General features: G+C 40.0%; 1 protein-coding gene across 1 annotated transcript in view; it reads right to left on the bottom strand.

Annotated features, from left to right (window-relative positions):
* Positions 1 to 24,238, bottom strand: part of LOC113406807 (neurobeachin-like) — a 942,582-nt gene that overhangs the window by 19,375 nt on the left and 898,969 nt on the right. The window contains exons 49-53 of the mRNA XM_029911985.1: positions 15,030 to 15,119; positions 13,077 to 13,269; positions 8,170 to 8,241; positions 3,746 to 3,901; positions 2,349 to 2,519 (exon numbers count right to left, since the gene is read on the bottom strand). Coding sequence (XP_029767845.1) covers positions 2,349 to 2,519; positions 3,746 to 3,901; positions 8,170 to 8,241; positions 13,077 to 13,269; positions 15,030 to 15,119 — 682 coding nt within the window. The remainder of the gene's footprint in view (positions 1 to 2,348; positions 2,520 to 3,745; positions 3,902 to 8,169; positions 8,242 to 13,076; positions 13,270 to 15,029; positions 15,120 to 24,238) is intronic.

The following is a 24,238-nucleotide window of genomic DNA, read 5'->3' as shown; positions in this document are numbered from 1 at the left end:
TTTAATCAAAACTAATCCAGTGTTAATCTGAACTGTTTGGTAACTCCATTTGAGTTAGCAAACAGTTGTACATTGACCTCTTATGGGGCAATGGAGCTCCAGTATCTGGATTGTCCAGGAGAGGGCTGGACAGTGCAGAACATACATTTGGGGGGACAATTTGAAACTAGGAGTGTGTTGGGGTCACCCTGCAGGTAATAACCAAGATTGCTGGAAGCCAGAGTGTGACTGGAATGTCGCTGACGGGCTGCTGAAGTCAGAGTTGCTGGGCCAGAGCTGTAGCTATACACAGACACTTAGGGTGTGACCTGAATGCTGTTAGGCTGTTTGTGAGTGGCCCAGGTTGGGAGCTAAAACAGCAAAGCATTGTGAGGCACCCAAGGTTGCATAGCAGGTGGTGATACAACCCCTCACTTGTCTGGATTGCACCCTGGAATGTGACATTGACATCTGGATGGTTAAAAGAAGGATTCAGGGACTGTGTATAGAGTTTTAAAATGCAATAAGCCCTTTACCAAAGGGCAGAAACTGATTTATCGCTTACCGACATACGTTCAGGAAAAACCAAAACAACTGTCAAATGGACTCTTAGGGAAGTTGCCTGTAACCCATATAGGAAAAGATGTAGAAGGCAATCAATTTTTTCCCCCAAGAAAGGATTTCCATTAGCTGAATCATATTAGATTTAGATTTTGGCCTCCTCTAGTGTCTCACAGGTTTGGCAGCTAGGCCAAGTATTTTACCATCTGTGCAGTCTCTTTCATACATCCAATGATACTGTTGTATTCAAATTAGCTATGGAGTAGGGGTGGTGGTTGGTTGAGTTATCTATGATATCTGAATGGTCTAGGACTAAAGACATGCCTTACTGTAGCTGTACACTGCATGCGTTTAATTCATAAAGTCAAAATGACTGAGAACTTAAAACTGGATGGTAATAGACTCTGAATTCCAGTGATGGTTGAACCTGATGATATTTGAACAAAAACAATTCTCAACCACACTTGTAGCTCTTTCCATCGCTGCACAATAACTCAACATTCTACATTTCAGTGACACACAGAGTGACAATCCTCGAATAGTATTATATAGATAATGCCATAGACATCTTCACAGATTTGTCCCTTCCATTTTTATCTCTGCTATCAGACCTCTACAGTGACATTCCCTGGATGAGAATGTGTGTATATTATATATGTACATACTAGCCTCCACTATAGTTCCAAATCTGAGATAATTAATGCATTCCTTTTATTTAACATAACTGTGTAAAACTTTTTAAAAACTCAGCAAGTAACACAAGCAGAATAAAAGTCTGGGAAATGCACAAATATTGTAAATATTTTCACTTTGGGCTCTTACCATATTCAACAAAATGTCTATGAAATTCTATAGAACACTCACAGAACTGTTCTACAATTTTACAAATTGCATCTTGGAGTCCATTAGTTTTTAGCTGACAGAACAGTAAACATTTTTGCTCCCATATTGAAACATCTTGATTATCTGAATGATCAACAGAAAATTCCTCTAATTGCATTCTTAGTATACATTTTAGCCTTTTATTATCTATTTTCTCAATAGGGACTCAGCAAATGATTACTGAATATTTATCTCTGTCTGATTTACTCTTGTCCCAAGCTGTTCTGGTGCACTGTCAAAAAACTGCCCTTTTCCACCACAGAGGAATAACATAATAATAATAAATCTAGCCTTCCCTCACAAATCACATGGAAACTTTTACTGACATTTTATTTTTCCCTATTTTTATTCAAACACACCACTTCTATAACAATATTGTACTCCCCTTTAAGACTGTTCCTCAGAGTTACTCATTTGATTCCCCAATATGTGTGACACCTTTGTTTGTGCAGGTTAATATCTGCAATACGGCGTAAAAAGAAAAAAAGGGTGGGGGAGGAGATGACCTTACAAAATAACAAAAGTTAATTAATTAAAATGGAATGGAAACAGTTACGGGGAAGGAGAAATCAAAATATGGAGATACATGTCCTGCCTCTTGAGGGTACAAAGCCAACTCTTTTTGTTCCAGTATGTTGCAACAGGATGATAGAGGTGATAGGAATAATTATGAATTTAAGAAAATGCTCTCAAGTTATGATTAGGCCTTGAAATGATTTATCAGAAATATTTTTACTACACACAAGTCCTTTAAATATCTATATTCACTTTTTTCTGAACTAATTTCTCATCACTATTATACTGTACTTGCAATTCACAAGAATAACATATACATTTTATAATTTTTATTGATGTTAATGGAACAGATTTAAAAATCAAGGTACAGAATATAAAGTTAGCAGGTGTTTATCACAATATATACTTACTGCTATTTGGATTATCTCCTATAATATGGTGTCGGCCACTCCAGTACCAAAGAAGCAAGGTAGCATCACGAGATCCAGAGACAATATAGCAATCACCACCAATATAGGATTCTGATCTGGCAAGGCAAGTAACTACATCCCAGTGGCCAAAAACAATCTGAGTTAATTTTCCTGCAGTAAAGAAATTACAAGTTTGGTTTCTGTGTGTATTCGTATTCTTTTTTATACAACTGACAACAAGCACATTTAAATAACAGTGAAACCAAATAAATTTAATTCAACCATGTTTTTGGCCCTTTTGGACATTTGTAGCTAGCAGTAATTTCAACAGCCCAAAGGCTGCTCTAACTTGATGCAGGATGGATGGCTCTGTACAGAGGCTGCTCAAGGATCAGGAAAGTGCAAAGGTGAGCTTTAAACTATTCACCTTTGCACTTCCTGGACCTTTGTTCTGTGCAGATCAGCCACACCCCAAGCCCTGATCTTAAATGTTAAAAGAACATAAAAACATAAGAGCGGCCATACTGGGTCAGACCAAAGATCCATCTAGCCCAGTATCCTGTATTCCGACAGTGGCCAATGCCAGGTGCCCCGGAGGGAATGAACAGAACAGGTAATAATCAAGTGATCCATTTCCTGTTGCTCATTCCCAGCTGCTGGCAAACAGAGGCTAGGGACACCATCCCTGCCCAACAGTCATTGTTCCATGAGCTTTTAACTTCCTGCTGTGCAAAATGATTTTACACAGTCTCATGAATGATTGTCAATATATATAATCAAATGAACTGTTCCATAACGATATTACAATATTATATTGAAAGAACCACATTAACATCAGCTGCAGGCCTACAACGTTAGTCATCTTTTTCTAATACTCCAATCAGTTTTTAAGTAATACGGGCTCCAAATATCTTACAGTGGAAATTTGATCAGAACACAAAACAAAAACAAAGAAACAAAAAATTCTACTGACTATGAGTAGTATATTGTGTAAATTTGCTTTTACATTAGATCAACGAAACAAAGAACCACTCACTATTACTAAAACCAATCAACTGAATGTAGAGTCCATGTAAAACAAATCAACCCACCCAATCAAAATAATATTGTAATATAATAAATAGCTTTGGTTCACCTTTTTACACAAGGAAACAATTAATTGATATCACAATGGTTTGTATAGCTTTCATTAGCAAAACAGTAAACTTTTTGCTTTTCTATTACATCCATTATCTTCAAAATAATATCCGTAAGCTATTACAAGCAGATCTTTATAAAGAAGAGTTTCTATAATTTCTTGGGTGGTAAGCACTGTACATTAAATACTGTTACTGTGACTAACAGCCATATAGTGACATAGGAGCCCATAAGAAACAGGATATTGTGTTTACAATCACCTGTTTCTGTAGAATAAACCCGAAAGCTCTTGTCCCAGAAGCCACAGATAAGAATGTAGCGATTATCTGCTGTGACCACGAAACAATGTGCATTGATCTGGATGCTCTGATCCACAAGGTCTGTGATCTGCCGTTTGTTCACACCAGAGTTATTGGCTGTAAAGAAATGCAAAACACATTTATGAATAAGCCATTCCAACACCTTCCTGTCATGCACTTAAGGGAGAAAATGAATACATTTAACTTTCAATGAACTGTGAATCTGTTGTTCAGTAAGCATTTTGAATATAAACATTTGGAGCTGTCTATACTGGATGTCAGAAATATAAAATTATTGTGAGTCTTCGGGTTTCCCTTTGAATAAGACAAAAGATTTTATATGCTGTGAAAATTCTTGATAAACTGACTAACACATTGTATAATATGTGCTAATATTTTAAGTAAGTTGCAGAAGTATTCTCCGATAAAACAGCTACACACTGAACTATGGGAAAATGAAGGCGGTCCATTTATAATCCCAATCCTAACAAAGAAAATGTATGGAGTCAATTCTTACATAAGAACGGCCATACTGGGTCAGACCAAAGGTCTATCAAGACCAGTATCCTGTCCTCTGACAGTGGCCAATGGCAGGTGCCCCAAAGGGAATGAACAGACAGGTTATCATCAAGTGATCCATGCCCTGTCACCCAATCTCAGCTTCTGGCAAACAGAGGCTAGGGACACCATTCCTGCCCATCCTGGCTAATAGCCATTGATGGACCTATGTTCCATGAATCTATCTAGCTCCCTTTTGAACCCCGTTAGAGTATTGGCCTTCACAACACCCTCTGGCACGGAGTTCCAGAGGTTGACAGTGTGTTGCGTGAAAAAATACTTTCTTGTGTTTGTTTTAAACCTGCTCCTTATTAATTTCATTTGGTGGCCCCTTGTTCTTGTATTATGAGGAGGAGTAAATAACACTTCCTTATTTACTTTCTCTATACCACTCATGATTTTATAGACTTCTATCATATCCCCCCTTAGTCATCTCTTTTCCAAGCAGAAAAGTCCCAGTCTTATTAATCTCTCCTCATACGGAAGCCGTTCCATAACCCTAATAATTTTTGTTGCCCTTTTCTGAACTTTTTCCAATTCCAATATATTTTTGGGGGGGATGGGGTGACAACATCTGCACGCAGTATTCAAGGTGTGGGCGTACCATGGATTTATATAGAGGCAATATGATATTTTCTGTCTTATTATATATCCCTTTTTTGATGATTCCCAACATTCTGTTCGTTCTTTTGACTGCTGCTGCACATTGAGTGGATGATTTCAGAGAACTATCCACAACTATCTCTTTCTTGAGTGGTAACAGCTAATTTAGACCCCATCATTGTATATGTATAGTTAGGAATATATTTTCCAATGTGCATTACTTTGCATTTATCAACATTAAATTTCATCTGCCATTTTGTTGCCCAGTCACCCAGTTTTGTGAGATCCTTTTGTAGCTCTTCGCAGTTTGCCTGGGACTTAACTATCTTGAGTAGTTTTGTATTATCTGCAAATTTTACCACCTCACTGTTTACCCCTTTTTCCAGATCGTTTATGAATATGTTGAATAGGACTGGGCCCAGTACAGATCCCTGGGGACCACCACTATTTACCTCTCTCCATTCTGAAAACTGACCATTTATTCCTACCCTTTGTTTCCTATCTTTTAACCAGTTACCAATGCATGAGAGAACCTTCCCTCTTATCCCATGACTGCTTATTTTGCTTAAGAGCCTTTGGTGAGGGACCTTGTCAAAGGCTTTCTGAAAATCTAAATACACTATATCCACATGCTTGTTGACCTCCTCAGAGAATTCTAGTAGATTGGTGAGGCATGATTTCCCTTTACAAAAACCATGTTGACTATTTCCCAACAAATTATGTTCATCTATGTGTCTGACAATTTTGTTCGTTACGATAGTTTCAACCAATTCTTGGTGGGGTATCCTCTGCGGTGAACATCTCATCTTGTGTTGTGTGGCCTTGATGTAAACCACACTTCCACACCCTGGATAGCTAGGTGGGATGGGCATTGGTGCAGTTGCAGAAGGGGAAGATGGTCTACGCCTATAACCCCTATTCCTTTTTCTCTGTAGGTCCTGACAGGTAGACATGGCAGAGTAATAGAGGGATTATTGAGGCCTGTAGTGTTTCCTGGAAGGGACTGGGGTGTACAACTCAAGGGACTTTAGAGTCATCCTTGAGTCCTTTAGCCCATGGAGCTTTGTCTCTCTCTGTTCCGAAAAGAATGAAGATCACTCAAAGGGCAGGTCCTGGACAGTCTGTTGGACCTTGTGCAGAAGCCCAAGGACTGTAACAAGGAACTCCTATGCATGGAAGCCATGTACCTAGCAGCCATATGAGCCGCATCCAGAGCAGCTTATAATGAGACCTTTGCCACCGATTTTCCCTCGTCCACTAGGGAGGAGAACTATTGCCTAGCATCTTGTGGCAGCAAGTCTTTACATTTCTGCATGGAGTCCCATGTATTAAAGTCATGTCTGCCCAACAACATCTGCTAATTTGCAATTCTGAGTTGTAACCCCCACCCACAGAATAAACTTCCCTATCAAAGAGGTCTAATCTTATTGAGTCCTTTGATTTTGGGGTTGCACCCTGATGTCCCAGCCTCTCTCTCTCGTTGGCTGCTGATAGTATTAGGGACCTGGAGGTGAGGGGATGGGTGTAAAGGAGCTGATAACTTTGGGCAGGTACATAGCACTTTTGCTCAGCCCTTTTTGAAGTGGGGGGAGGGGATGCAGGGATCTGACATAGACTCTTAAACAAGATCCATAATGGCCTCATTGAGAGGAATGACTTTAGAAGGACCTGCAGTGGCTAAAATAACGAGCAGGCTGTGGGAGGACTGTTTTACTACCTCCATCTGTATGCCCGGATTTAAGGCCATCCCATTTGAACAATTCCTGGTGAGCCTTATAGTCATCTGGAGGAGGCAACATGCCACCTCCTGAGACTGCCGTGTCAAGGGAGGAGGAGGAGGAGGCCAGCACTGGTTTCTGATGCTCTTCCTCCCCTTCTTGATCTATGGGATCCTGTTGTGCCTGCTCCTGAAGTCTGGTGGCAGCTCAGTACCGGAGTTGGGAAGAAGTGCCCACCTGGTGGGAAGGTGAAGGATGCCTTTTTTTGAAGCCACTGAATAGGAGCACCTGGCATATGCTCTGGAAACTGGGGAAAAATACCACAAATTCCAAAAGGGCCACAGGATCAGTGTAAGACCCCAGTGACCTCCTGGCCCACCACTTGATGGTACTCCTGTGACTGGATCCATGGAAGGGTGGGAACGTTTGGAGGTGTAATGAGTGCAGATTTGAGGACAAGAGACCCAATCTCCTTCTCAGAAGAGGATGACTCTTTTTCTAATGACCACGGGGGTGCAGCCCCTGATGGTGCCGGTGATTGGTGCCCAGGTGGAGAGGTTCATAGTGAGGCCAGCATCGCAGGTTTCCCCTCTGATGGTACTGTTGGGCGAGCTGTCATGGGTAGGTGAAGTTTGTCCAGTACTGAGAGTTGTAATGATCCAGCTGGTTCCCCTGTGCCCGCTGACACCAATAGCAATAGCTGTTTTACTGCCAGCCAAACCAGTACCAACAGCGAGAGGAAATCCCTGGCAGCCGCAAATGCCTCAAGCATAGTGTTGGTACAATGCAGTGTCGCAGATATGAGAGCTTCTTCTGGCTCTGGACTCGATGGTACCCGTGTAGGTGCTGGAGTCAACGTTGCCAGCTTCTGCGGTAATGAGGCAGAGGAGTGTTGTGGATCACCCTCTTTTGGTAGTCTGCTTTTTATGACTCTTCCTAGGCACCGGGGGATCTGGATCAGTGCTGGGACTCTGACACAGTAGAAGCAGCACTCCTTACTGACACTGGGGCATTCAGTGCTAAGTGTGACCAGCCTGGCTCAGATGGAGATCTCAGTCCCACCTTCATGAGCAGAAAGTTTAACCTGGCTTTCCCATCTTTTTCTATGTGAGGCTTAAGTCCTCGCAAATTTGGCAATGGTCCCCAGTATGAGCTTCCCCAACGCACTTGAGCGCGAGTCACTCAGGGGCATAGCTTTATTACAGGAAACGCAGGGCTTGAAGCCCAGTGACTGAGGCATCCCTTGGCACCGAGGATTGACAAAAAAGCAGATAAACACAGAAAATCTACCCTAATGGGTACCACTGAGAAATAAATATTTCTGGTGATTGTGCATGGGGTGCGCACACACCAATAGTAGAATGCACATGTGCAAACACTCGAAAAAGAATTAATATTTGCCTGTTTTCTGTGTAAAATGAAGCACAACATACAAATATAGCTTAATCAACAATTCTTGAAAACACTGTTTTCAAATATATAACCATACTTTTAATTTTGACATACCAATCAATGGATCCATTTCAATGGGAAGATGATGGGCTTGATCCAAAGAATATCCTGGGGCTCCCCTGAGGCCTACAGATGAAAGGAGGAATAAAACAAATATGGAACTTGCTTACGAAATTTTCACATTGTTTTTCCAGTATTAGAATTGTAAAATGATTATACCCCATAAAAATGCTTAATCTCCTAACAATTCTTGTTATATCAATTTTTAAGATTCCTTTTTCCATGTGACAAAATATATAAGTTATTTACTCAAATAAATAAATAAAATTAAATACATATATATATATATATATGCTAACTTTGAGCCAACATCTGCTGTTGCTCACTTCAGCAAATCAACTCTTGATTTACAATGGTGTAATCGACCATTATGTTATATATAAATACTGGGACAGAGCCTCACAGCGCCATCACAGTGGTACAAAAGGGGAGGGAAACTGGCTTAAACAGCCAACTGGAGATTCCTTTTCTGGAGGGAAATCCATGAGTGGTGTAAAACTGGCATAGCTACCTCTATTCCAGCCACTGCTAGTATAAGAGATATTTCAGGGGCCTAGCCAGGGAGTGCCGCATTTAGCAAACCTAGTCCACACAAGTGCTACTAGAGAGTCATTACTGTTGGTGCAATGTAGAGCTATAATTAAAAAGTCATTATTTGCCAAGCGTCACCATACAGTGTATTGGACCAGAGTTTCCTCCTATGCTTGAATATGTGTGGATGTGAATATCCTCCTATATCTTGAATATGTGTGGTTAACTGTTGGTAGTTCTTGGCTTTTACAATGATGACCCCTATATGTGTGTGAAGAAGATAACATTTACACATTTCTCTGAACTGATTGTTCAATAGTGAGTGATGGAGCTAGTAATAAGATGAAGCCCCTCTCCCATCACACATGGATAGTTTATATTAACATATTATTCTGACAGAGTAGATCTATCTTAAATGGCAGTATAAAAGTACAAGTGCATAAATTCCATCCGTTTGGGGAATAACATTCTAAACCCATGTTGGGTGGAAATGTTCTGCTCATTGAAACTGCTTCATTATTTTTTCAGTTTACTTAAAAGAAAACTATAATTAAAAAGAAAATGATATCTAATTTGCTTTGTGCTGCAAACTGAAATTGTGTAAAGAAAGCAGCACTTATCATCTATAATCTGTGATGTTTTAATCAGAATTGACATTTCAGAGTTTTCTACTATTTGTGGCCAATTTACTGAAAATACATTTATCAAATCCTCTAACAAGTACAACTCTGGACCCAGCGAATCAGTCATGTTGCAAGATCTCAAGTTTGGTATCCACAATTGATTGGGAGAGGGGACTAAGAGATTTAAATTGGGACATAACATGACGATCTTTTCCATGCCAGATCACTAGACTGTTTGCCCTTACAGTGTATGTAATTTATATTTATATATATATAAAATGTCTGGAAAGTGACGTATAAATATATATATATTTATTTCCTTTTCTTCCCAAGTCTTCATAAGAGGAAATGGAGACTACTGCAGAATATGAATATACACACATACTATAACGGGGTTCAAAAGGGAGCTAGATAGATTCATGGAAGATAAGTCCATTAATGGCTATTAGCCAGGATGGGCAGGAATGGTGTCCCTAGCCTCTGTTTGCCAGAAGCTGGGATTGGGTGACAGGGCATGGATCACTTGATGATAACCTGTTCATTCCCTTTGGGGCACCTGGCATTGGCCACTGTCAGAGGAGAGGATACTGGGCTTGATGGACCTTTGGTCTGATCCAGTATAGCCATTCTTATGTTCTTATGGTCTAGGCAGGGGTCAGCAACCTTTCAGAAGTGGTGTGCCGAGTCTTCATTTATTCACTCTCATTTAAGGTTTTGCGTGCCAGTAATACATGTTAACATTTTTAGAAGGTCTCTTTCTATAAGTCTATAATATATAACTAAACAATTGTTGTATGTAAAGTAAATAAGGTTTTTAAAATGTTTAAGGAGCTTCATTTAAAATTAAATTAAAATGCAGAGCCCCCCGGACTGGTGGCCAGGGCCCGGGCAGTGTGAGTGCCACTGAAAATCAGCTCGCATGCCGAAAGCGGCACGCGTGCCATAGGTTGCCTGCCCCTGGTCCAGGTATACTTAATCCTGTTTTAGCATGGGGGATTGGACTGAGTCACCTCCTAATTACCCTTCCATCCCTACATTTCTATGATTCTATACAAGACTTAGAATATTGTGCCCCAAGCCCCTGAGTGTTTTAGCTTGGGTTTCTTTAGATGCATTCTGAAGTGTATCTGCCTTGGTGAATTAGATATGGTGAGGTAAGAGATAATATACCAGTAGTAGTATTGCTGTGGAGTCTCTTAATATACAGTCTCTTAATATAGAGTGAGTTGCAATGGTCTAGTCCTGAGGACACTTCAGTGGTAAAGTCCTAATCTGATAGAGAGAGGAAAAGTCTCCTGGTCAACCAAAGATGGCAGAAAAAATCTGCTGGTGTTGTGATGTGTGTATCCAGGAGCATGGTATATCAACGTCAGACAAATCATCCTCCTTTCTTATACAGGAGTTTGCTATACCAGGCTGCAAACATTAATGATTTTTTCTTTTCTATATTACTGAGCCACAACTTTTAGGCCCTATTTATCACTGCAAATAATCCTCACAAAAGGGGTGGGATGGAGAGGCAAAATTGGTGGAGCAAGACACTTGTGAGGGAGGTAGCACAATTTGGGTGCAGGATAGTTGGTGGGGGGAAGGCAAATGACTCTTTCCAAGGTCAGAAGACAAACCCAATCTTCTGTAATATCAACAGACATTTGAAACTTACTATCAACATACCTTTTAAATTAAGAATCTTCCACTGACAATCCTTATATTTAGTAATAATATAGTCAGTTTCTACTAATGAAATAAATCTCTAGAGTAGCATGTCATAAAAGTAAGAGGGTTCTCAATTAACCTTGTAAAATCAGTTTCACAAATCAGTAGTTTAACACCTCACCTTAGAAAGCTAGAGACTTAGTATTAATGCACAATGCACAAGCTATTATGGAAAAATTAAGCTGTGTTTACATCTTATGATGGTACCTGAGTATCTCTGTGCAGTTTTATGTTCATGAACCTATTCTAAATGCTAGATTGTTGGATTATTATTGTTGGAATAATTAAGTAAAAAACACTACAATTAAATGATGTCACAGTTTTATAATAGAATACACACCTTTAAAAGTTCTTTTATAATTTAAATCTAAGTAGGCAAGAGAGACTTTTTAAGATTGTAAACCAAACCAGCAAGAATTAGAAAATTCAGCATTAAGACTGATACTCTGTCCTAAATTATGCAGTTGTGAAGTAACAGAAAATGGCACATACAGTGTAAAAGCTAAGAACAGTGTAGGATTTATTTTGGATTTCTTGACTGTTTTGTGTACCCTTCTCTTTTGCCTTATTTATTCAAAAAGCATTGTGGTATTTTAGATAAGTACCAGGGTCGCACAAAGGATGCATGGTTTAGTTCACATATGGTTTGTGAACTGAATTCTGCATGTTAGCAAAGAGGTTCATGTTTTACGTGGATGTAAGTGAACAAAATAGTTACATGAACCTCAAGGAAAAATCAAGGCCTATGAGGCTTTTCTTAACTAAAGCATGGTTGCTAGGGAACACCTGAGGTTTCCTTAGCTACCGCACCAGCTATTATTTACCTTTGTCTCACTAATGTGGTGGGAGCGGGTGCATTTCACTACTCCCACTGTTCTACTGCCCACTAAAAGATCCTTTTAAGAAATGGAGGAGTCAGTAACACATACTAGGAGGTTCCCCAAGGGGCCTGCTAATGGGCAAGGGTGGTTAGCCAATGTCCCCAGAAGACTTGAAAAACTTACAGAAGACTAACAGAACAATGTTATTAAAATTAGTATTAAAGTACTGTAGGAGACTGACTTGTTTATGGTCTCTTACACTGGGTTTCTCAACTGCCAGTGTCACAAATGATTGTAAGCAAATGACTCTTTTAGCCACATGGCCACCACCTGTAGCAGGCTTAGATTACTAATTCTGAACAGAAAACATCTTTTAAATACATTTCCATTTGACAATTTATATACATCAATGACTACTTCTTACCCTTCAAACTTTTACGCTATAGGGCTGAGCAAAATTAATATAATTCTCTTTTAAAAAGAGATGTGTAAAACTCTGGATAAACTTTGGGTACCTCTGAATGTGGAGGTACCTGATATAATACTCAAAGGTAATAATAAGTCAGATACCTGGATTTGCTTAAACTACCTCTAACCAGATAGCTGTGCAACACCATTTACATGTGTATTGCACAGTGTCAGAGCACAGAAACATTTAGAATAGAAGGGAATGTTGAAATAGATTGATGACCACTTAGTTGTTCACAGGGGTAATGATTAAGTTCTTCTACTTCATCCATACTGGACACTCTGTAAGTGGAGCCAAGGAACATAGTCCTTTAGTTTTTGCTTGTACTATTGGCTCTTGTGACAGACATCTGAATATAGCTGACACTCCCTCAAATAGTGAACAGTGATATACACATACTAGCTAGCCCAGCACTATGTATTCCTGAAAATTGTGGCATATTATATATGTGATGTCAAGAATAATAGTACTGTCCCAAAAATGTTACATTAAAGACTGATACCGATGTAGCAACAAAGCAATTGGCTGCCAAGCTGATGTGGTGGATTTAGGGAGGGTGCTTCTTGGAGTGATACCATGGAAAATGGACACCGTGAGTACTCAATATACAGAGGGATAAGTGGGTAAAAATTTGTTGCCTATCTGTAGGCGAGTGGGATTAACCCAGCTACTCTACTTGAAACTTAAAAGATGCACTGCTTACAGAATGTTTAAATAAGAGATCTATCTATGAGCACATACCTACTGTGTTGTGCCATCTATTCACTGCAAAAAGTCTGCTGCAAGTCACAGTTACCACTGCAGGAATGGTAAGGTGGGGAAGCGTGTTGGCTGCCACGTGTGTGACAGGAGAATTTGATGGAAATTTCAGCACCATTATAACATCCTGCTGCATCTGATCTTTAAACATGAGTGGACTCTGTGGAAGGAAACACTGTTGAGTAGAAAGGAGAAGAGAGCAGAAGAAAACAGAAGGGATAACACAATTAGTGAGGCGGTCTGAGGGAAAACAAGGTTAAAATGAGTAGGCAAACGTGTACATACAGGGAAAACAATGCTATCTGCACTAGCAATATAGGAGGGAAAACTATTGCTGGATCATTACATGAGGACAAATAGAGAAAAGGTTTGGTTAAGGTCCATTAGGTTATCATTGCAGGTTGTAAAGTGATAAATCAGCATTAATTCAAAAAATCAAAATACAAAATGATCAGAGCAGTTAATATTCATACACTGTAGAGAGGAGTCAAATAGAAGAGTCAGTTAACCCAATATTACATCAAAAACATAAAATTGTATAAAGTCCAATGGCTGAAACAAGAATTTTTAGAGGAGGAACTCAGAAATCGCACAGATGACTAGTTATTTTTCTAGTGCATTGTAGATTTAAGTTAATCCTTTAGAGAATACTACATGAATTGACTTTACTTTTTATGCCTTACAAATCATATTAAAAGATATAAATGATTATAAAATCAGGGTGATAATTCTGTTTGTAAAACATAATTTTTTCTCATGGCTAGTAACATTTTTATCATCAGTGAGATTATATGAATCACAGAACTGGAAGGGACCTTGAGAGGTCATCTAGTTCAGTCCCCTGCACTGGTAGCAGGACTAATTATCTAGACCATTCCTGACAGGTGTTTGTCTAACCTGTTCTTAAAAATCTCCAATGATGGAGATTCCACAACCTTCCCAGGCAATTTATTCCAGTGCTTAACCACCCTGACAGTTAGGAAGTTTTTCTTAATGTCCAATCTAAACCTCCCTTGCTGCAATTTAAGTCCACTGCTTCGTGAAGCCCAATTTGCATGTATTAGATGTCTTCATAAATTAACTGCTGTATCAACTAGGATGAATTCTAGGAATTTTCTGAATCTACTGATTTAAACTGCTGTCTAAAATACATTATCTACATTTTTAAGATCTAAAATATCTAGCTATCATGTAAATTTGCAGATACTGTTTAATTAAAAAAAGAGCAAAACTGAAATTTCAGAGGAATTGCCATTTGCACAATGTGATTTTCCTTATGGGTAATGGAAACTATGAAAGCTAATGAAAATATTATGATCTGTTTACTGAAACTTCATAGGAAGTTTCTTGCCCTCAGATGTTTAAACCAAAGACACTAATAGGGACAGATATCAGTATTTTTCACTTTGGCTACATAATATAATTCTTTGTAATGAGCACATAAAAGAGTGCGTTGGTAATTAATGCTGAAGTTCAAATTGAAATTACAAGGACATGATGTGTTCTTTCACAGGAATGGACAGAAGGGTTCCAGCATGATTTGAACTACATTTCTTCATTCCTGACAAGCAGCCAAGGTTCATAAATCACCCTGGAACGTTTCCCCCTTTTTTTGAAACAAAATGTTCAATATGAGAAAAGCATGCAGTCATTTTTATATCATGCAGTTATACTCAGCAAATACATATTTATGAAGATAGTTTTTAAATCCAAGATTGGGCAACAGAAGTCAGTGACTGTAGGAAGTTAGAGCTATTCCAACTTCCACCGTGCTGTTTAAGAGCCTGCATGCAATTTCTGCACAGAGTAAGGGCTATGGCATTGTAGGCAACTCAGGGCATGAAAAGAAAGTGTTACTTAAATAGGTATTTTATGACCTATAAAGGATCCTCAGGTTGAAAGGAAATAAATTCTCAACCAGCAGTTATATCTCACCAGGTGCATGGCAGAGCTCCGAGGCGGATGTGGCTCAATAAGCAACTGAGATGGCGTCTGTCCAAAGTTCTGTATCTGTGCCTCCATGGCCTGCAGGGAAAGGAGAGTGATTGTCATAATCAATATGCATCAAAGAGATAGGTCAACACACTATTTGACAATGCAAGCAAATCCTAAGTCAGCCATGAAAAAAGTCCAGAAAATTCACCGGGTGCTCTTCTCTCAGGCTGCAGACTCATCCAAGTGTTAGTATTTTGTAGACAAGCTTTGCTTCTCCTTTCAAGCATGCTTCAGTTAACCAAATAACCGTTCTTATTTCCAATAGCTGGGGTTACATGTGAAAATGTTAACCTGTGAGGACATGCAGTTAAGGTCTTGAGAGATTTCTTTGCACCAAATACAACACATATACCTTAATAAAGTCCTTTGTAAGGAGGAAAGTATGAGGATCTCTAATAAAATACGCCTCTGGGATCTTAAAGGGGGGGAAGCAAATTGAGAAATAAAATTCATGGATAATGTATAAGAAAAAAAATAATCACAATTTCACTAACACAGCAGTAAAAAATAAAAAATACTGGAAATATATCATTTCAAGATACACTATAGCTACAGGAGTTACAATAAAAGTCTTTAGATAATGATCTAACTTCTAGGTAGTATTCTTTTACCAGATAAGACAATATTTAGTTTTCGGTTTATTTTGGATGAGTTTTCACACGACAGAATATCGACTGTTGTAAAACCATGAAATATATACCGGTAATTAGTAATTTCAACTTTAAATTTCAGGACCAAATTCTGCGCTCAGTGTACGACACAGAGTAACTCCACAAATAGTAGAAATTGGCCCACAGACTGAGATGTTTCAACCACCTACACAACCCACTCAGACATCTAAGTGTTTTTATGATATATTTAAAACAATTGCTGGCATTTTTTTTTATTACTGCCTCCACTAATGATACTATTTAAGAACTCTATGCACCTTTCAGATACCCAGGCTGCATTTCAGTGGATTTCAGAAAATCCAGAACTACACTTTAATTTAAGCAGCTGATTTTAAAAAAATACTAAGTAGTATATACCCATATATTCGAAAGGACTGTGCCATAAATAATTTTCTTGTTTGTGTCAATGAGTTTCTCACCTTAGCACGTAAAGAAAACAGAACATGAAAAAGCCCCCTAAAATATAAACCACATTGATAAATTATATTATTTCTTCTAAAACAATTTAAGAGGCAGTAGAACCTCTTCAATGTGCAGTCTGATTAAATATACTCTTTATAATCCACACAAAACAACTGCTGGCCTCTCCCCATTTCTCAAAAAAGAGGTTGTAATAGATGCCATAGGTCACTTCCTAAAATGTCGGTAATATTTAAAAAATATATTACAATATATTTGCTAATATTCAATGAATTATGACAAATAAAATACTGATGAAATAAGAATCTAAGACAAAGATTTATGATAGCAAAGGATGGAGAAAGGAAAACCAGGTTGACTTGTTCAGATGACAAGAGATGGACACTTAAAATTTACCTGTCAACAGTATCCATTATTTTACAACTAAAGATATCCTAGTAAATGCTCACTACCTTTACTTTATGCTACTGATCTTGAGAACAATGAAGTTACTGGTAATCCTGGCAGTGAACTGAATGAGTACCGGGATCAGGACCTTAATCTGTAAACAGGCAATACTGGGTATTGTTGTCAGCTTCTACTCACAAAGATATTAAGTACAAAAACCCAAAACAATCCTAAATTCCTCTATGAATAATAAGTATTATCTTTTTCTTGTGAAAATGTCTTTTTAAAAAACATTTGGAACTTTTTAAGGAAATGAAACTATATAAATAGCTTTATTTAAAATGTATGGAACATTACTATGCTACTGCACAAGGGGCACCATAAATAATAAGAATTTGCAGGTCTGTAGCTCTTGTTCTTCTACACAGCTCAAAATACTTTAGAAAGGTAAACAAGTCTTATCATCCCCATTTTATATATGCGGTGAAAACAGACACAGAGAGGTTAAATGACTTGCCTAAGGATACACAGCATATCTGCAGCAAATTTGGGAATAGACCACAGTTCTCTTGATTCCTAGCCCTGGGCTCAGTTTACGAGATCAGTGTTTCCCAAACTTGGGACGCCGCTTGTGTAGGGAAAGCCCTTGAAGGGCCGGACCGGTTTGTTTACCGGCCCCATCCGCAGGTCCAGCCGATCGCGGCTCCCACTGGCCGCGGTTCGCTGCTCCAGGCCAATGGGAGCTGCTGGAAGCGGCGCGGGCCGAGGAACATACTGGCTGCCGCTTCCAGCAGCTCCCATTGGCCTGGAGCAGCGAACTGCGGCCAGTGGGAGCCGCGATTGGCCGGACATGCGGACGGGGCAAGTAAACAAACCGGCCCGACCCGCCAGGGCCTTTCCCTGCACAAACGGTGTCCCAAGTTTGGGAAACACTGTACTAGATCATAGCATACACAGATCAAAAGCAGATTCCCTAGAACATCTCTAGTAACTCAAGCAACAGGCAGGAATAGGAAATAGCTATTATAAACAATTTTTGTATAACTGGCGAGGCACTTACAGTATTTCAAATTAATCACAGGACCTGTACAGGCATAGAATTGTTTTTTCTTAATAATCACATCTCTTGCTTTGTATAATGTTCCTTAAAATTCTATTCCAATGCATCATTTTCCTTTCTACCATCCACCAAGTCCTCAGTACCAATGTACAAAGCACTACCATCACTCCTTGAAACACACAATCATTCTAGCTAATTTAATATTTTTCTTATAGAATTACATTTACTTTTATTTCACCTTCAAAATGTCCTCAATGTAGAAAGAGCATTAGCTCTGAAAGCACTAGCTTACCAAATTTAACGTCTTTGAAACAGCAAAACTACAATTATATTAGTGTTAGCTTACTTAGTAAGGCATTGCAGGAAAGCAATTTGAGGAACTGAATTGAGACTCCCTGCTGTTTTTCCACACATAAAACAAGATTTGTACTCAAACACTTCAGGGAGTATTTGGTAGTGTATGGCCAAGCTTTTATATCACAGAAAGCAAGGTCTTATATCAAAGAAAACAAGGTCTTAAAGGAAGGAATTAGGGGATACCTGTCCCAAAGCTGCTAGTTGTATTTCACAGGAAACAAAATGAATCTGCTAAATTACATGCAATTTGCAAGTTGAAAAGGACATCCAGCTCAAACACCCTCATTTATGTAACCAGGAAAAATACAACTTTATAACGTTCAAAATAAAAATATTGCTTCTCATAAAGTAGCTAATGGATAAACATGCTGTACATATATTGTACATCAATATAGATACATCTTAGTTACAATAAGTAATACTCTAAAAATTATGTATTTTGCTCATGAGCAATAGATGCTTGTGTTTATATTTTCACATTTACAGACATACTTGACATCTGCCAGGGCACTGGGAAGCTGAAGGTGCTCTGCACCTTTCAGGATCAAGCCCTATTGTCACCTTCCTGAAGAATGAACATGCAACTATGTTTGTCTCTCTCTTAGTGTGGCCGCTGACTTTGGCATTTTGGGTGAGTATTTTATTTTCACATAAAAGAAGCAGAAATCAATTCTTCCATTAAATGACAGAGGGAATCTTTGTTTCTTCAGGTGTAATAGGTAAAAAGGGCACATTTATTAAACGTCAAAAAACCCAAAAACTCAAGTGTTTCTTTGACAGTGGTTTCTTCATTACTGACTGAACTTGTAAACACAAACAGAAACATTTTATGGTATAATGGCTTTTTATTAGTTATTTTCCTCCTATATATTTTTAAGATGAACATGGAGAAACACAGGGACTATTATTGAGGAAGAAGTCACTGGTCCATCTAGTCAACTAGCCCCTCTTTGATAATAATGACCAACGCTGCCTATGTAAAACATGAAGCATAAATCACTTTAATGCATGTAATTACGGATAACTAAATAGCATGGAAGGAGTGGGAGAATCTCTTAAAATTACTTATATTTTTATTTACAAATAATAAAACAATGACGTTACTGGCTACAGAGCCACTTCATTTTCTTCCCATTTGTCAATTATTCTAATGTCAGAAAAAATTACTGCCATGTTCAGTTAAGCTTTCTAGGATATATTATTTCACCAAAACTTCATTATGTTTCACCTAATTTTTCTGCACTTATTTAATTGTTAATTCCCATGATACTGGTGAGTCCACAGAAATTTTGTCCTACATGATCCTGTTGCAAAGTACCTTCGCTTATGCCAAAATCCAGTGCCCATCTATTGCATAGAGAAAGGGAAGGATATCTGTCCCAAAGGTAACTTGAAAAGGCTACTTGTCCTTAGGCACAGTTTGTTGGGTAGGTATTATGTTAATAAAGTGGCATCCGATGGAATGACTGGGACTTCAGCTAATACATTTGAGCAAACCACTAATAATGCAGTGGAATTAATCTGGAATCTGAAATTAATCCTACCAACACTACAAGAAGAAGAATTCAGCGTGGACTCCTCCTGACGGTCGAAATGACAGACTGGACTTCTACATAGAGTGCTTCTGCAGACGTGCACAGGCTGAAATTGTGAACAGCCAGCAGAACTTGTCCCATAACCTCAGCTGTACAGAACGCAATGCCATCCACAGCCTCAGAAACAACTCTGATATTATAATCAAAGGGGCCAACAAAGGAGGTGTTGTGGTCAGAATGAACAGGTCGAATTATGAACAGGAGGCTGCCAGGCAACTCTGCAACACCACATTCTACAGGCCACTATCCTCTGATCCCACTGAGGGGTACCAAAAGAAACTACACCATTTGCTCAAGAAACTCCCTGCTATAGCACAGGAACAAGTCTACATGGACACACCCCTAGAGCCCCGACCAGGGGTATTCTATCTGGTACCCAAGATCCATAAACCTGGAAACCCTGGACGCCCCATCATCTCAGGCATTGGCACTCTTACAGCAGTATTATCTGGCTATTTGGACTTTCTCCTCAGATCCTACGCTACCAGCACTCCTAGCTATCTTCGAGACACCACCGACTTACTGACGAAACTACAATGCATTGGTGATCTTCCTGAAAACACCATCCTGGCCACCATGGATGTAGAAGCTCTTTACACCAATATTCCACATGAGGATGGACTACAAGCTGTCATGAACAGTATCCCTGATGAGGCCATGGCACACCTGGTGGCTGAGCTTTGTGACTTTGTCCTCACCCACAACCATTTCAGATTTGGGGACAACTCATACCTTCAAGTCAGCGTCACTGCTATGGGTACCCGCATGGCCCCACAGTATGCCAACATTTTTATGGCTGACTTAGAACAACACTTCCTCAGCTCTCATCCCCTAGCACCCCTACTCTACTTGCGCTACATTGATGACACCTTCATCATATGGACCCACGGGAAGGAGGCCCTTGAAGAATTCCACCAGGATTTCAACAATTTCCACCCCACCATCAACCTCAGCCTGGAACAGTCTCCACAAGAGATCCACTTCCTGGACACTACAGTGCAAATAAGTGACGGTCACATAAACACCACCCTATACCTAAACCTACTGACCAATTAACGATGTGCCTCCAGCTTCCATCCAGGACACATCACACGATCCAATGTCTACAGCCAAGCCCTAAGATACAACCACTTTTGTTCCAATCCCTCAGACAGAGACAAACACCTACAAGATCTTTATCAAGCATTCTTAAAACTACAATACCCACCTGTGGAAGTGAGGAAACAGATTGACAGAGCGAGACGGGTACCCAGAAGTTACCTACTACAGGACAGGCCCAACAAGGAAAATAACAGAACACCTCTGGCCATCACATACAGGCACCAGCTAAAACCTCTCCAGCACATCAACAATCTAGAACCTATCCTGGAAAACAATCCCGCACTCTCACAGACCTTGGGAGGCAGGCCAGTCCTCGCTTACAGACAGCCCCCCAACCTGAAGCAAATACTCACCAGCAACTACACACCACAGAAACACTAATCCAGGAACCAATACCTGTAACAAAACTCATTGCCTACTCTGTCCCCATATCTACTCTGGCGACACCATCAGAGGACCCAACTGCATGAGCCACACCATTAGGGACTTATTCACCTTCACATCTACTAATGTGATATACGCCATCATGTGCCAGCAACACCCCTCTGCCATGTACATTGGCCAAACCGGACGGTCTCTACGTAAAAGAATAAATGGACACAAATCAGACATCAGGAATGGTAACATACAAAAGCCAGTAGGAGAACACTTCAAGCTCCCTGGACATTCCATAAGAGATTTAAAAGTAGCTTTAAAAGTAACAAAAAAACTTCAAAAACAGACTTCAAAGAGAAAATGCAGAACTAAAATTCATTTGCAAATTTAACACCATTACTTTGGGCTTGAATAGGGACTGGGAGTGGCTGGCTCACTACAAAAGCAACTTTCCCTCCCTTGGTATTGACACCTTCTCATCAATTATTGGGAGAGGGCTACATCCACCCTGATTGAATTGGCCCTGTCAACACTGGTTCTCCACTTGTAAGGTAACTCCCTTTTCTTCATGTATAATAATGCCTGCATCTGTAATTTTCACTTCATGCATCTGAAGAAGTGAGTTTTTTACCCACGAAAGCTTATGCCTAAATAAATCTGTTAGTCTTTAAGGTGCCACCGGACTCCTCATTGTTTTAATATGTATTTGTTTTCATACACGTTTATTTTTGTATTCAGTGAATAGTGGCACAGTATTTCTTAATGTGTTCTCTCACACAGCCAGCATGATTAACAGCCCCTAAGCACTCTGTTCTTCAGAGCAAACATGATTGACAGCCCATTGGTGGATAGCATACACAGCCTGAAAATGTTATTGTTTTGTACTAATGGTGTGAGATATTGCTTTTTTATTTGCGTCTACAGCTGTTAAATGGCATCAGTATCTTCAGGACGTTTGATAAATTAGGTTAAGAATATTGATTTCTGTTTTATTATTGCACATTTGGAGGGGAAGAAGGGTTGCATTTTACAAACAAGCAGTGACTCAGCTAGTCTGGATTCTTCAGTGCAGTTGGTTATTTGATCAAGTGAATGAAACATGGGCACAGGGGTGGATTTAAGTGACAGGCCACAACTTTAATAATTTAACAGTGGGAAGGGGCATTATCTGGCCCTCCACTCTTCCTCCAAATCAGATATTTTATTGGATATAGTGTGAGATTAAATGGCCTCAAACCAAATAACCAATAATTTGGGATTGAGCCATTTCAGCCTAACCTGTACTGCTCAGTCCACGACTAAATCCCCTTGCCATCCCTTTGTGAGTGGAAAAGAGGGTACAAAGAGGGACCTCAGTCTGTGAAGATTAAAGTCTTCCCTTCTCCTTACCGGCAAAAAGTCCATCAGCCACATCCTGGGTCTCTGGAAGCTGGCTCTTACCACCTTTATCTGCACTGGATACTGGCATAGGCGGTGGGTGGCTAAGGTTATGGGGGGCTCAGACCCTCCAGTCTCAGGAACATTGCTACCAGAGTGTTCTGGAGTGCCACTCCTGCACTTGGAACCCAGGATGGCGCTATGCCCTGGCACTTCAGGAAGTGGCCATTCCCCACAACACACACACACACGGGCAGTCAAGCCCAGAGACGTTTCTCCCTCTCCCTCATGCTAACTTGCCAACAAGGTAAAGGGTAAGGCTAGAACACCACCTTAAAATGCTCAACGTCACTCTTCCTCCCCCTCCACGTGATGCTGGAAACCCTGAGTGAGGCCAATAGGAGTGTGCTGAGCTCTCAGGTGAATAAGTCATTATCTGCCCCCAATGGGACAGCCCTCTTCATCCTGATTGCTCCATGGGGAGGGAAGGCAACCTCATGAGAGGGGGACTTGGGAGAGGGTTCCTCTTCCTGACAGCTCTAAGGGGGTGGGAATAGTTCCATGGAGGTGCTCTTCTTCCTGACTACTCCATGAGGACTCCCCTTCAGAAGAAATGGCATGTTCATACTCTGATAATAATGATGTCCCACTATTTCCTCCACCACATCATCCCCCTGCTTCCTCAGACCCTATCATCCTATCATGTCCCCTGCTCCATCAACCCCTCTGCTTCCACCAAACCATGTTCTCATCAGCCCTCTGTTCACCCCATCAGCCTCCGGCAAGAAACAGGATGGGGCGCTGTCTGCATGCACATAGATGTGGTGGGTTCCTCCAAATCTGTGAGCAGTGAGAGTCCACAGGTTGGAGCAGGGAGCGGTGCAGACCCACAGGACAGAAGAAATGGCTGTGAGGTGAGTGGGGGGGCAGGCTCAACTCCCCCCAAAAATATTTTCACCAGCTGCCTATGGATATTGGTGGCAAGTTACAACAAAGTTAACATTCCTATATGTCTTTTCTACAATTAAAATTTCCATTCTTACTCTTTTTAAACTAGAAGGTGCCTTCATGATGCTGCAAAGGTGGTGAAAAACCTTCTGGACACCCTGCAGTTTGGCCCACTGGAAAATATTCCCTCCTAATCCAGAAGAACAGCGATTGGTCAGATCCACAGCATCCTAGAAACACAGGTCAGCATACCTGAACTACAAGGAGAGAGAGTGAGGCAGCAATGGCAGCAAGATGCCCCCTGGACACCCAGGACGGCTTTTAATTGACAGGGTGAGGCTGTGTGAGAGCCATTTAGCTCTCCCAACTCTCCATCCTTGAGGATCACTACTACACACACTTTGAGACAGGAGGAAGAGCTAGGCTCCACCATGTCTGAGCATGAACACTTCCCATTTTCTTCCCTGGCTGGCTGACTGTACAGAAGATAGGTTTCAGAGTGGTAGCCCTGTTAGTCTGTATCAGAAAAAAGAACGAGGAGTACTTGTGGCACCTTAGAGACTAACAAATTTATTTGAGCATAAGCTTTTGAAGTGAAGAATCAGATTGACAGAGCCAGAAGAGTACCCAGAAGTTACCTACTACAGGAGAGGCCCAACAAAGAAATTAATAGAACACCACTAGCCGTCACCTTCAGCCCCCTTTTCAGAAAAAGTTGTTCAAAATTTTGAAGAATTCTATTCAATTTTTTTAAAAAAATTCCTCTCCAAAGCAAAAGCAATTTGCTTCTTATTGTAATTTTATATAATAAGATTTTCTAAAATGTTACAGAATTATACACTTAGTGGGTGCTATAAA

The sequence above is a fragment of the Terrapene carolina genome, unplaced genomic scaffold (genome assembly GCF_002925995.2).
Source record: "Terrapene carolina triunguis isolate 2854851 unplaced genomic scaffold, T_m_triunguis-2.0 Scaffold141, whole genome shotgun sequence".
NCBI lineage: Eukaryota > Metazoa > Chordata > Testudines > Emydidae > Terrapene > Terrapene triunguis.
Note: the sequence above shows the minus strand (reverse complement) of the source record. Positions and strands in the feature narration are given on the sequence as shown.